Source organism: Chiloscyllium plagiosum, unplaced genomic scaffold (genome assembly GCF_037043375.1).
Source record: "Chiloscyllium plagiosum isolate Xiang-an unplaced genomic scaffold, Cpla_swu_hap1 HiC_scaffold_15, whole genome shotgun sequence".
NCBI classification, from domain to species: Eukaryota; Metazoa; Chordata; class Chondrichthyes; order Orectolobiformes; family Hemiscylliidae; genus Chiloscyllium; species Chiloscyllium plagiosum.
In genome coordinates this window covers 41,509,907-41,525,586 of record NW_028270153.1, presented here as the reverse complement: position 1 = coordinate 41,525,586, position 15,680 = coordinate 41,509,907, and the positions used below count along the sequence as shown (strand labels likewise).

At 38.2% G+C, this 15,680-nt stretch overlaps 1 protein-coding gene across 2 annotated transcripts in view; it reads left to right on the top strand.

The window, feature by feature from the left end:
• LOC122560076 (cadherin-4-like) overlaps window positions 1-15,680 on the top strand; it is a 673,208-nt gene that overhangs the window by 602,604 nt on the left and 54,924 nt on the right. For both annotated transcript variants that reach the window (XM_043710292.2, XM_043710293.2), the window contains 3 exons: window positions 3,655-3,908; window positions 9,690-9,832; window positions 11,981-12,214. In XM_043710292.2, coding sequence (XP_043566227.1) covers window positions 3,655-3,908; window positions 9,690-9,832; window positions 11,981-12,214 — 631 coding nt within the window. The remainder of the gene's footprint in view (window positions 1-3,654; window positions 3,909-9,689; window positions 9,833-11,980; window positions 12,215-15,680) is intronic.

Here is a 15,680-nt window from a genome sequence, read left to right as displayed (position 1 = left end):
AGCCCTTCTTCAGGAATGAGGAAAGTGTGTCCAGCAGGCTAAGATAAAAGGTAGGGAGGAGGGACTTAGGGGAGGGGCATTAGAAATGCGATAGATAACGCCCCTCCCCTAAGTCCCTCCTCCCTACCTTTTATCTTAGCCTGCTGGACACACTTTCCTCATTCCTGAAGAAGGGCTCATGCCCGAAACATCAATTCTTCTGCTCCTTGGATGCTGCCTGACCTGCTGTGCTTTTCCAGCAACACATTTTCAGCACTGAGGTTGATGATCAGCTATAATCATGTTGAATGGCGGAGCAGGCTTGAATGGCTGAATGGCCCTTTCCTGTTCCTATTTTCTATGGTCAAGGCATTGTCCACAGTCTGGAGGAATGTATAGCTATGGCATATGAAGGTGAATCACCTTCATTACCTTCACTTTGCTCCTTCACACTCTCTCAAACTCAGACATTCCACCCACCTCCCATCAAGGCTCATCATCTGTCACTCTCAATATTGCAGGCAGCATCTTTCATCAATAGCTCTCACCCTCACAATCTCTCAAAATCACTAACCCTTTCTCTTCTATGCACTTCCTGCTTACCTAACCAGGATACCTCACCATGTTTCCTGACTGACAACAGATCAGACCCCTAACTAACCAGACTACTCATTGACTGTTTATTGCTGCCAAACATGACAAGTTGCCTGGCTAGGCAAGGCAAGGCAGAGATGCAGTGAACAGTCAAGTAAACACAAAATGAACGTACACTGAGAGAGCCTGCTAAGAGCCCTTGTTTTGGTGCATGTGATGGATGCATGTTCTTGCTGCAAAGCAGTCTGCCAAAGGTGTTGCAATGTAAGATGGTGGTGAGTTCCAAAGTGCAAATTGAATTGCTGAACTTTATTATGTCAGTCCTAAATGTGCAATTATGATGTTGTGAGGCTGATGCTTTGCTGATGCCAGTCTCAATGGATGAAGGAGATTGCTGTCTATGTAGCATGCCCAGAGATGTTGAGAAATGCCAACCAAGCTGAAAATCTTGAGGGGACCCTGGTGAACTGCAGCAAGCACACGCGCAGACTTTCATGTTTTGATTTGGTCCCCACCTAGTTTCTCTCTGCTGCCAGTAAAAATAGCAAATTGCATAGCAATGAGGTAAGATAGATAATAATGAGTTGTTAATGCTTGAAAATGGATCTCTTGCCACTTACTAGTGAGACTCCCATGTCACTTTTCAAACTGGGGGAGGATCAGGCTTTTTTTGCCTCAACTTTGAAAATCTCCTTTCTCTTACATTTCCAACTGACTCAGCATTCACGAGCTGAGAAATTCATCCCATAATATACCATTGAACTGTCTTTTTTTTAACCACCTTAACTTATTAACAGATAATTCTGCTTTTTTTATATATAAATCACGTCTCATGAAACCCCCGAGGGTTATAATTGATGCTTCATTCATCTTGTTGCCCTGGTTCACCCATACTGTTTTTGATCAGATATCATCAGGCCTGAACACTTGTGGGATATAAATCCTGATTCACCATCCTCATGGTGAATGTTCCATATCCTTTTTTAGCTGGAATGCTAAATAATTCAACACTTTTGTGCATGATGAGATCTATAAATCTTGGAAATTGAGTTGCTGCAGTGATCCATAGATGATTATTTACTTGTTGGCAGTATCTCAGCCCCTGTCATGGTTTGTGATTCTTTGCTGAGAATCTTTCACAAGAGTTTGGGAAAAGAGTTCCTTTTTGAATGGCGTTATTTTAAAGCAAAATCACAATTATTTAATTTAAAGATGCGTGAAGGTGTTTAAAGAGTTGATAAGCAACCTTTGATTTAAAAAAGAAATGGAAACACAGATCAGGTCTACCGAAGACTATAAAATCAGTCAGGTTTTACAAATAAATAGCTACATAAAATTGATCTATGAAGTGATTTTTTTTCCTAAACTCAAATGTTGCATGCACTGATTAAAACTTCTAAGCATTTTATAAAGTTGGCTTATTTTGCTGAATTTAGCTGACAGACACAACGTCTTACTTTAGAAATGCCGCACAAAATCCAGGTAACTAGCCACAACTGCCTTATTAAAGCCGACACCAAATAATCCTCACTAAAACTTGCTCCAATCATTGTTTCTTATTTGAAACTTTTTTTGGTTCCCTAGTGCAGATGAAGATGTATCTATAGTTGATGATCTCCGCATAAGCTCAGAATTGGACTGATTGTAGTTGAATTGCTAACGTTGACTTCAATAAAGGACCACAGTGTGTACGCAGCAGTTTGACTACAGATAAAGTTCTTTGAAGAACTGGTGCAGTTTGCTGAGCAGCATTGAATATGCAATGTCACAAATTGAGCTCAAATCGGCTTGCTCAGAAATATGATGGCAACTGAGTCCCTTTCATCTTTCTGTTAAGAACCCTTGTTGATGACCCTTGCAAAGAATATTGTAACAACAGTAGTCATTATTGGTAACCAAGCCATTCATTTACACTACTTCCAGGATTTCATGGCCAGTTACAAGAAATAGTAGTTTATGAAGTAAAGGACTGAATTTTCACCATCAAGCAGGAAATAAGTTTTGAGAAACATCCCTACTTGGCAGACCTTCTCCATGGAAATGACCACATGCATGTGGTCACTCATTCGCATGCTCACTCACTCTCACCTCCATGCATACACAAGTCTCCACTCTGAGCTCATCACAGGTGTCATATGAAGATGCAAAAAGGTCAAGTGAGTTGTCTCTCATACATTATTGATACAGAAAATTGTCTTTCATTAACAAATTCAAATATTATAACTCCCCCAAATTGTCATTATATTGTAAAAACAAGCTTCCATTCACTAATTATAATCAATATCTATGGAAGCTTGTTTTTGACAATATAATGACAATTTGGGGGAGTTATAATGTTTGAATTTGTTCATGAAAATTTTAATCAAAAATATACATCTGTGCTCCTGCTGAGGTAAGTGACCTGTTGGATCTTTTGAAACTCGGTCAAACAGTCATAATGGACTCAGCTGGAAAATGTTAAAACTAAAGTATTGGGTGACTGTTTAGTTTTCCTAAACTACATCAGATTGCCATGTTAAATTTGATTTTCCTGTATATGGATCATGTCATTTCCCTTCTACCAGTCAGTAAACATGGAATTTAACAATAATGCAGATACAATAATGCAGCTTCTGATCTGGATTTAGCCCACCATTTTTAAAGGCCTTTGGAACTCTGTGAAAAGCCAGTCTGGAGATTTAATTATTTTTGTCACCCATAATACTTTCTGAAAAGCATAATTTCTGTAATCTGAATTCTGATGTAACATAAAGTCTTAATCTAAATTTTAATGTATCCACCTTTGCCCAAGTAGTAAAAAACATGAAGAGATCAGGGTTTGAATTCTGAAATTTGTTTTTCTCATATTGAGAGCTATAAATAATATTTGTGTCGCATAATAGCAAAATTGAGAGAAAATGGCTTTTGTTTTGAAAAATAATTGAACTCCCAATAGAATGCTTCATCTACATAAGTGCACTGTTAATGTTTCCAATGTTTTTATTGCCAGGGTGAATTTAACATGATTTGTTTTCCCTTTTTGTCATTGTATCTGTTGGCTTTAGGTAGTTAATCCAAAATATTGGCTTTTCTGTTTTTCAGCCAGTGGATTATGAAATAAACAGGGCCTTTGTGCTGACAGTAGTGGTGATGAATCAAGCACCCCTAGCAGCTGGAATTCAGTCTTCACTCCAGTCCACAGCAACGGTTGCTATCTCTGTCACAGATGTCAATGAAGCTCCATTTTTCATTCCAAATCCCAAACTGATCAGGCAAGAGGAAGAGATGCCTGTGGGCACACTGCTGACAACATTTGCGGCTCAAGATCCTGATCGCTTTATGCAGCAAGCTGTACGGTAAGATGATCAACTACAGAAGAAAAAAGAACTTGGCCATTCTTTTCCACCCCAAGCCCAAAAATATTGGTGTTGGTTTCGATTTTGTCCAAGAGTGTAAATGGTTGATAACAAAGGAGCAGCCCAGTTTACAGCTCTGCCAAATTTTTGTTGTTTCTATGGCTCACTGATTTGCCACAAAATGGCACACTAAAGCCGGCCACATCCTGTGCAAAGAGCAAGTGCAATCTGGCTGTCCGTGAAGACCAGAAATCAGCAACGTAACAAAATATTACCAATCCTATGATAAGTCAAATTATCACTCCCCTGCTTCTGCTTTAGTTATGTTATCGTCACAGACTAATAGCCATATTCCAACAATATTTATACATGTAATATTAATTAAAACTAAGTAAGATCTGCTGCAATGGTAGTCCTGATAATGAAAATTGTGCAATGAAAATAATCTAAAGATGGATCTTGAAGCCTCACATGATGGGAGCTTTGACTATTTGGTTCACCTTTGTTAGACATTTACCTCCCATTGACAATGGGCAGATTTGACACTGGCCATCTGGTATGCCCATGTCAAAGGAACTATCTCTTCAAGATAGCTCAAAAGGGTAGAGAATTAGGCAGAAGAATTGGGTAAAATAATATTCTAGGAGAAAGTGAGGACTGCAGATGCTGGAGATCAGAGCTGAAAAATGTGTTGCTGAAAAAGCGCAGCAGGTCAGGCAGCATCCAAGGGGTAGGAGAATCGACATTTCGGGCATGAGCCCTTCTTCAGGAATCCTACAAATTTAAAGTTCTACACTTGCTAACTGGTTGCTGACCAACCGGAGTAATGTTCATTCATCTTCTGGTAATAATATCATTTGATCAACAAGTGAGAGCATGAAGCTTGTTTTAAATTGAGGCCCATTTTATCCATGCAAATACAATTTTGTTTTTGCCATTCCAAAGTCACTCCCAGCAGAGTCTGGAATTGCTATGTTGGACCACATGGTTTAACTTGCACGGTACCATTATATGCCATTGACATCTCATGGACGGTGCTACCTCTCTGCCAATCGGTAGCTTTTGGAATGTTATTAACACTGGCAGTTAGCATTTGCCACTGTTTGCTTCTCCAGTCATGGAAAATTCTATTCTATTGGCCTTTGTTACATATTGGGATATTTTGTTCCAACAGTCATGCATGAAGATGGATCTGAATGCTTTACATGGTGGTAGACATTGAGTAAGAACTGAGAATTTTTTCTTCAAAATAAGGAGTAAGATAATATTAAGGCATGTTTTGGGTGGTAGGAATTTCATAGACGTCTGTAAGTTAAAAAGAGATATTAAGATGGAACGATTTGGGAAACAAATTCCAGCATCTACGTGTACAATTCATGAAAGACTGGGCTCTGATGGTGCATTGAAGTGGAATCAGCAGTAGTCCAAAGTCAGGGAAATAGAAGGTGAGAGTTAGGATGCATGGTTGAAGGAGATTAGCTAAATATAGTTCAGTAAGGGCACAGAAGGACTTAAACAATGATAAGGATCTTGAAATCAATTTGTTAATTGAAGTTTCTGCTTCACTAAAACTTCATTTATGCCAACTTTCAATACATTTTGGTTGCTAAAACTATTCAGCTTCTAACTGACTTTCGTTTTGTGTCTCTTTGCAGTATTTTTCTGCTTAAATATGCAAGTTTTTCTGCTTAAATATGCAAATCAGTCATCTTGTGTATTTTTTATTTCTAGAATAAAGTTACACACATTTTTTAAAAAATTTCAGCTGAATCACTCTCTGAACTTAGAAACAGCATTTTTTAAACAGCTACTGCCCTAAATGAAATTCTTTGTAGGTTGAGGTTGGCTCACCATACTCAAAAATATCTTATTGCAAAGTTATAAAATGCAGTTTATTATTATGTTAAGCTAGGCAAAATGCATGTAGATGAATGTCTGTCTAATAAAAGCATTTTTTTAAAAAGATGTGATAAATAAACTTTGCCAATTTCACACTAAGGAATTAATGCATCAGCTCGAAATTATATTGTGCTGCTCATCTCTCATATTAGACAAGACCTGTACATTATTGCTTTTTGTTTAAGATCTACACTTAATCAATGGAGGTATTTATTTAAAGCATAATTTTGACTGCGATGATAAAATTAAACAATATGTTAGAAGTCTTAAATACAGTAACTGAAATTTATAGAAATATTTAAAGCAGGTCCATCAACATCTGTCAAGACAAAGGGCAGCTTTTTATATAGGGCTTAATTGGTCCTGATATGCATTTGCATCATGTGCTGCTTTAATAATGTTTTTAAAATACTGCCTTGGTGATTGTTATCCTTTATCAAGTCTAGGTTGATCTACAACAAAACGAGCAGGTTTACTTGCACTGTTTTGATTGTACTGATATGAGCTGACAAAAAAAAGGTTGCGCAGGAATCTTGGTGCATGTTTTTTCAACTTCCATAATCATGTTTGTATAAAATATTAGATAATGGCAAAGAGGATGTTTACACAGATTTTCTGTGTAAATCACTTTTAGAACATGCATAATTTATGCGCTTGTCTTTCTGTCCCCTTACGAATAACACTGTATAGAGTGAAAAACCTCCACATCATCAGAAGTTACATTTGTTTTAAAGCCAGGTGTGCTGGAAAGTCTGTTCAGAGTGACCAGTAAATTATTTCATCTTGAAAGCAATAAGACTTTGGAACATCAATGTGTGCAATGTCAGTTTGAGACCTGGATGAGCCTGTTTGATAATATCCTCTATGCGCAATGTACCACGACTTCATGCGTATTTATTTTATATGATTGCTTTTAATATTTAATGGCCCTGAATGTGTTTCCTCCAAAGGTTATATCAGTGAAAATTAATTACTGTCTAAACTCATACAGTCCATGGTCTCACTTGCCAGCACCTCCACTTTCCTCAGACATCAATTTCTGAATACCTATAATTATTGCTCCTTTATGGCCCGTTTTAGCAGATAGAATTTGGCCACACTTTCGGGAATCTTATTACTCACAGATGGGAAGTTGTTGGGATGTATGAGACTATTCACCTGTTGACTGTGCTGAAAGACTTGTTCCGTGTTTTAAAGGTCTGCCCTTACTAACCTTGCATTGGCCAGCTGACTACCTGTACTAGACATCCAGAAGTAGCTCCCAGTTTTAGGAACTTTTAAGGTTGAGGTGAAATGTTAAGTCTAAGGTAAATTGTAACAGATTTGATGGGTTTCAATGTGAGAGATTGGGTCGGTGGTGACTTGTGTGCATGACAGTATTTTCACAAGCTGTCTTTGTGGGACCTGCTCCTCTAAGTGCTGCAAAAATAACTTTACATGCATCTTACAGTGTCTCTGCTGGTGACAGGACTGAAATAAGTGTCTGAAATAGGTTCTGCCCTCAATGGGAAGTTAAAGTAGCATATATAATATTGCATCTTTAATTTGTTCCTCAGTCTCTGAAGAAACAGTTTTATAAAACTAATTGGAGAGGAAACACATGCTGTGTATATATTGTTTGGATTTTAACTTGTGTTCCTCCAGCTTTCTGCTGGGTGGGGAGAAAGGGAGTAAGGAATTGAGGGGACGGTTAGAATTCTCTCTCAATTTTCTTTGGTCTGGTTGCCATACATAACACATCTTGTGATCTAACTGAGATCTAATAATTTTTGTAAAGCCACAGCATTTAAAAAAGATTCATTCAATCTAAATTTTAAACAATTCATTATACTTAACTAATAATTGACCTCAGCCACAGGCTGAAAGCTTGTTCTCAGGCCAATATCAATCTTCAAATAGGAAGGATGCACAGACACTATGGTTCCAACATTCATGGAACTGCTTGCTTGAGAGTGAGGAATGGGTGATAAACAATTAAGAATGGAAAACCAGCAAGTACAGGTTTCATCTGCTTGGCAGCCAGCTAGTTGACAGGCTGTGTATCCGAAAGGGGGGGAAACCTGCTGCGTAAGGATCCATCAAGGCAATCAGGAAACTTAGAGAGATTGTAGCTGATGGCAAGGTGTGTGGTTTTGTTTCAGTAGAAGGGGCTCTTACTCGGAAGATTATGGTCTGGATTAAGTCTTGGTATTGTGGATAGATCGTGATGTGAAGCTGTTGCTGGTTCAGATGGTGTCCATTCAGTTTGGGAAGTGAGGTGTTTACAAGTAAGCATGTTTGCTGGGATGAGACACTCTTGCTCCTTTAAACCCACAAGCAGTGCTGTAAAGGCATTAACCATATGGATCCAGCCCACCCCATCTCCATTTCCCCCAGAAATATAAACATAAGTGCTGCAAGAAATATCAGGAGGTCAGGAAGCATCTGTCGAGAAAAACAGAGTTAATATTTCAGGAAAATAATCTTTCATCAGAAGTGAAGAAAGCCACCAATGTGACAGTTTTTAGGACAGGATAAGGGAGAAGCAGCAACAAACCATTAAATACAGCCTCCTTTAAAAAATGGCCGATTTGTTTACATCAAGTGAATCAGTCAGCACCTTTCATCCAACTTTCATTAAAACCAGACATAGGATGGTTTGGTTGGAATTTGAGATTTACATTTAATACTTCACTGAATTGAAAGCCACTAACTTTCAGGGTTTGAACCCATCCCCTGGGACTCAAAGATTTGATCAGAGCACGCAGGAAACCCAAGCTCACGTAAAAGCACCATGGGTTGCATGATACTGTAGTTCTCCCTTCCCAGTGACTCTTTCCAACAATAGATGATCACTTTGCCTCAAGATTTTGCTATAGCCAACTCACCTTTTGCCCTTCTGAGTTAAGATGTAACAAGTTAAAATGAAGGGGGACTAACTCCGAGATGCAGAAGACAGGCATTGAGAGTCTAACAATGGGGTTCTCATCCAGTTGTTTAATGATTGCTCTGTTAAGTATTCTTTCACACATTTTTAATTTAACATTACATGCTCGAAATAATCACTGGTGAGATGCAACACAGACAGTAACTGATAAGGAGATTATAAAATTAAATCAGGCAGGGTGTGTTAGGGACATCTGACAAATATAAAAATTGCTCTTGGGGTTTGATTTGGATGTTGCTGAAAATAGGTCCAAAGTAACAATAATTCAGACATTCATTTGTTTCAGTGATGCTTCCCATAGGACTAGGAAGTTTTGCATCACTGAAGAAAAGCCAAGCTGAGGTATGTTCATCTATACAGGTACAGCCCGTATAGATGGGTATGAAGTGAATGCAGAACACCTCTTATCCAACTAGGTTTCTATTCTTTGGTCTCTTTCATTAGGAAGTAAGTGTGTATTTATTTAGGAACCCCTTTAGTCCTCCTAATGCTACCAAGGGCAAAATAAATTAGAATGGTGCCACATGGAAACCTAAGGGGCACTAATAAGTAAATAAAGAAATGAAAAACTGTTAAAAAAATTATCCAGCATTGTTTAGTGACTCTAAACATCCATCTTAGAGAGGTGATCTTCAAAAATGTCCAAAACAAGGTTATGGCACGCAGGTTATAACTGACATCAAATTAACTATTTACATAGAATTCTTACCTCTTGGAAATAGGTCTCCCCAAAGTCAATGATAAACAAGTGAACTAAAGAGCATGGTGGTACAGATGTTGCCATACTATTCCAGTTAGAAGTATCTGATGTTCCATCTTCACTAATAGGTTCAAATGCATTACAGTGTTAACTATTGCTTATAAATTTGTTGCTTTCATATGTATTTAACTTACTCTATAATTGGCTGCCTGACTAAGTAGTTAAATTTTCTATTAATATTTGTTATCTTTTTAAGATACTCTGAACTGTCAGATCCTGCAAACTGGCTGAATATTAATGCCACAACTGGTCAGATCACAACCACAGCAGTCCTAGATAGAGAGTCAACCTTCGTTAAAGATAATGTATATGAAGCAATGTTCCTGGCAGCTGACAATGGTAGGTCTTGGTTTCATGCTGTTCCTTCCTGTGAAAGACTGTAAAATAATATATCAATCTGATGGTAACCTGTCATTTTGCATTTTTCGAGTCAAAAATCTTTGTTTCTCTCAATTGCCTCAAAAGCAGAATAATGTTGTAAAATATCTTGCTAACAAACTACCCTAAAAGAAGAAAGCTACCCCTGAATTAGATATTGTGTGCATTGGAGCCAGGAGTTTGGGGATCCAAGGAAAAGATGCAAGATTATTTTCATTCCCACTATTCCTTGTATTTACCATTTTAATTTGTAGACCATTAATTCCCTTTCATAGCTTCTACTGTACTTCATGTAGACTGCGATTGTAGGTTTGAATTTCATGGTTAAAATTTCAACTTCCTATCAGAAAATTTATCAGGTGGCTCTTAGTAAAGAAACTTTATGTCCAACTAATGTCCAAATATATCGCTTGACTTTCAAGGCAATAGTGAGGAAATGATTTCCTCCCTATTCACTTTTAAAAACTTGTGTGTAGGCTCTTTTGCAAAGTTGGTAAATATTGGGGGGAAGAACTGTACCAGTATACTTAGTTAAAAACCTGGGAAGCAACCAAGATATTTCATCGAAACAAGAAGAAACTGTGCCCTTGCCAATCATAAGAATTTTATAACGATCTTTGTTTATCTTTGTTCTTTCAGTTCTTACGGTTGGTCTTCTCAAACTTGTGCCAAGTAGCTTTATAAACAGATTTTTATAAGCACACCAAGTACAGTTGGTTCACATTTCATTATATTTTGTTCCACTGGATTTGGCTGATGGATTAGTATAACAATCCCAGAGCATGGTAGTCTCTTACTCTTATTGCACCACATTTACAGGTTACTGAATGTTTTAATTTTGCTAAACATATGGAAACTCTGATAATGAGACTCCTTGCAATTTAAAAAAGAATCATCTAAAGTTACCCCATTCAGATCCTTTTGACCATGTTTCCCTCATCTTACAACAGATATGTATCATTTGGGTTGTCTGAAATAGGACATTCTCATGTTTTGAGCAACCAATCTGTCTAATAAAGTCTGCACATTTGGATTTATGGATCCTGAACCACAGTTTCTTGAGCCTGGTTTGGCCCATGATGTGATGTGATCTGATTTGATTTGATACTCTGTTGCTCATTCATCCAAACTTGCCATACTTGACATTTGCTTTTAACCCAGTCTCACCAATAAAAGTTAAATTAATATATTTGACAGATCTACTTGGAGCTTTTATCATTGAAAAGCTTTGTTTTGAATGTCCATCAGTTTTGACTTTGAATACTTGGAGAAAATCAAGCAATTTATTTAGCTGCTCTTTGCTTTTGCTAATTTGATATAAGAGTTTGGCAAAAATGCTGCTTCACTGTAATTTAAGCACTAAGCAACAATGTAACTGATCTGAAGGAACTAATAACCTCAGATTTATTATGACATAATTTAAGCCTCATCCAAAAATGTATATTTTTGCCAAAAAGCAGCAAGAAGGAAAAAAGCCCACAAGCAATGACTGTGTACTAATACAATCTATATAAATAACCAAACCTACTCACCATGCCATTCAGGAAGAGATATGAATTTATGCTGTTTCTTGAGGGGTTCTATGTTATTTCAGCCCAGCATTACCATTACTAGAACTGAAGGCCTTTCATCAAAATCAGTGTTTGTTTATGCTGCAACTTTATAATTGATGCAAAGAATCGGGAAATTATTGAACTTTCATAGAAATTATGATTACACACTTATTGTTGGTCTAAAGTCAAAACCAAATTTGGGATGCAACTAGGGTGTCAAAGTCCAGCTGAACTGAAGCAGTACAGAAGGAGATTCCTACTCCACGTAGCCCTGCTGTGTTGCATTTCAGTCCATTTACAGTTGCTGAAGCCTTGTGGAGTTGAATCTTTTCACAGTTGTAATAGAGTTTTGATTTGAAAATTCCCTTAGTGTGGACGATGCAAGTTTAACAACATTGATATATTTTACAGAATGTATAGCAATTTAAGGACATTATGAAATAACACATTTTGTATTAAACATTATGTATGGCATTGCTGCATTATCCCCAAATAGAGATGTAAGTGCCTAATTAGATGCTTCACCATGAACCAACTGTGTTTTGTCTTTCTACAGGCAATCCTGCATCAAGTGGCACTGGTACCATTCAAATTTACCTCATTGATGTTAATGATAATGCACCTGAACTGATTCCTCAAGATGCTCAGATTTGTGAAAAACCTAATCCAAATGCAATCAACATCACAGCAGGTGATGCTGACAGAGATCCAAATACAGGCCCCTTTGTGTTTGAGCTGACAAATAAGCCATCCAACGTCAAGAGAAATTGGACGATCACCCGTTTAACTGGTAAGATGGAACCTTGCACAGCACTTCCAAGTTTGGTGATATGCCATTAAGTTCTTATGGTAACTGGCATACTAATAGAACAACATATATTTCAACTCCTTTGATTGAAACAAAAATCCCTAAAGGTTGAAATGTAAGACGATGTTACTTGTGATAAGGCCTTATAATACATTGAATTCCATGTCCCTCCTTACTAACCTCTGTATATGGCTGTATGACGGTGGTATATTTTCCCATACAGTAAGAACTCACTCTTTACTGCAGTATGGTATGAATTTAGAAATCAACCTTAGAGAATCTTCTATCAGAAGAACATTAAAATCCAGGTCAAATTTTCTTAACTGATGTGAAAGGAAGTCTGTGATGAAGAAGATAATGCTATAAATTGCAAGGAAGTTATTTTCCTGAGAACCAGCAGGTGAGCACTGTGTATTAAGGAGAACACTAAAGCTTGGGTAAGTGCCACAAAGCTGCAATGGATAAAGGGCACAGTCTTTCTGCCAAAATATAATGTGGATCTTTTAAGTTTCAAGATATGCACATGGCCTTAGTGGGAATGTAAATATTCCCATGTTTAGAACATGGGTTTTTATGCTGCAAATGGATTGAAGCTCTAATGAGGAAGTCAGAATTTCACTATTTTCTGCAATGGCTGTATGGAATTGTTTGTGACTTGTTGTATTTACTTGCAGATAATTTATGAATAAACTACAGTTTTGCAAAAATAACAGTGGAGATATACAAAACTTCAGTGGAATCCTGGCAACAGCAGCCAAACTCAGAAATGTGAATGGTAATGTTGCCACCCTAGCTATGAACCACTTAAATGCTCACAATTATAGTCAAAGTGCTATACCTGTGGAAGTTGGTCATATCTAGATGGCATACAGGTGTAGGGGGAACAGTGATACTTCACTGGCCGAGGGTATGGCAGATCTACAGCTAGTTCTTGTGTCTGGAAACCCTTGAATGTGCGTATGATAGACGTGGAAGCAAAGGTTGATGTTGTTGAGCAGGAAGATTGAAAGTTATAGAGGTAAAAACAATGACTGCAGATGCTGGAAACCAGATTCTGGATTAGTGGCGGTGGAAGAGCACAGCAGTTCAGGCAGCATCCAAGGAGCTTCGAAATTGGGCTTCGAAAAAGCCCAAGGGCTTTTGCCCGAAACGACGATTTCGAAGCTCCTTGGATGCTGCCTGAACTGCTGTGCTCTTCCAGCACCACTAACCCAGATTGAAAGTTATACCCAGTCTAAGAGCAGCAAAAACAATACATGGAATTTTGTGGGTAAGAGGGTTGAAGTGTAAATCACCTCCCCAGTGTAAATGAAAAATTTCAATTCACAACTTACCTTCATCAATTTATATTGAACAAAAAACAGTACAGCACAGGAACAGGCTTTTCAGCCTACCAAACTATGCTGACACATGATACTTTTCTAAATTAAAAACCTTTTATCTCTGTATTCCTCTATTCCCTACCTATTATATATCTGTCAAGATACCTATAAAACATTGCTACCACTACATCCTCTAGAAGGTATTTACCACCATCAGTGTAAAACAAAAACTTGCCCCTCACATTTCCTTTAAAGTTACCCCTTTTACATTAAACCCATGCCCCGAGTAATAGAACATAGAACAATACAGGGCAGAACAGGCCTTTTGGCCCTCGAATGTTGCGCCGATCTGTGAACTGATCTAAGCCTATCCCCCTACACTATCCCATCATCATCCATGTGCTTATCCAAGGATTGTTTAAATTTCCCTAATGTGGCTGAGTTAACTACATTGGCAGGTAGGGCATTCCACGCCCTTACCACTCTCTGAGTAAAGAACCTGCCTCTGACATCTGTCTTAAATCTATCACCCCTCAATTTATAGCTATGCTCCCTCGTACAAGCTGATATCATTATCCTAGGAAAAAGACTTTCACTGTCTACTCTACCTAATGCTCTGATTATCTTGTATGTCTCATATCCCCTCTTAACCTTCTTTTCTCCAATGAGAACAGACCCAAGTCTCTCAGCCTTTCCTCATAAGACCTTCCCTCCAAACCAGGCAACATCCTAGTAAATTTCCTCTACACCTTTTCTAATGCTTCCACATCCTTCCTGTAATTGCACGACCAGAACTGTACACAATATTCCAAGTGTGTCTGCACTAGCGTTTTGTATAGTTGCAGCATGACATTACGGCTCTGGAATATAATCCCTCGACCAATGAAATCTAACACACCTTATGCCTTCTTAATAGCACTATCAACCTGGGTGGCAACTTTCAGTGATCTATGTACATGGACTCCAAGATCCCTCTGCACATCCACACTACCAAGAATCTTTCCATTAACCCAGTATTCTGCCTTATTGTTATTCTTGCCAAAGTGAATCACCACACATTTATCTGCATTGTTCTCCATTTGCCACCTCTTATCCAAGTCCCCCTGCAACTTGCAACATTCTTCCACTATTCCACTGACTTTAGTGTCACCTGCAAGCTTACTAATCCATCTACCTATGCCTGTGTCCAAGTCATTTATAAAAATGACAAACAGTAGTGGTCCCAAAGCAGATCCTTGTGGCACACCACTAGTAACTGGACTCCAGGCTAAATATTTTCCATCAACCACCACTCGCTGCCTTCTTACAGAAAGCCAGTTCCTAATCCGAACTGCAAATCACCCTCAATCCCATGCCTCTGCATTTTCTCCAACAGCCTACCATGTGGAACCTTATCAAAGGCTTTACTGAAGTCCATGTACACCACATCAACTGCCCTACCCTCATCCACATGCTTGGTCACCTTCTCAAAAAACACAATGAGGTTTGTGAGACATGATCTGCTCTTGACAAAACCATGTTGACTATCTGCAATCAAATTGTTGCTTGCTCGATGATTATAAATCCTATCTCTTATAATCCTTTCCAAAACTTTTCCTACAACAGATGTAAGTCTCACTGGTCTATAGTTATCTGGTCATTTCTTCTTGCACATTTGCAATCCTCATGTCCTCTGGAACTAAACCTGTAGACAATGATGACTCAAATATCAAAGCAAAAGGCTCTGCTATCTCCTCCCTAGCTTCCCGGAGAATCCTTGGATAAATCCCATCTGGCCCAGGTGACTTGTCTACTTTCACACCTTCTAGAATTTGTAAGACTTCTTTCTTATTAACCTCAATCCTTTCTAATCTAATGTCCCGTATATCATTCTTGTCCTATACAATATTCTCCCTTTCCTGAGTGAAAACCGATGAGAAATATTTGTTTAGCACCTCTTCGATCTCCACAGGGTCCACGCACAATTTCCCACTTCTGTCTTTGACTGGCTCTATTCCTACTTTAGTCATCCTTTTATTTCTCACATACATACGGAAAACTTTAGGGTTCTCCTTTATTCTACCTGCTAAAGACTGCGCATGTCCCCTCCTTGCACTTCTTAACTCTCTCTTTAAATCTTTCCTAGC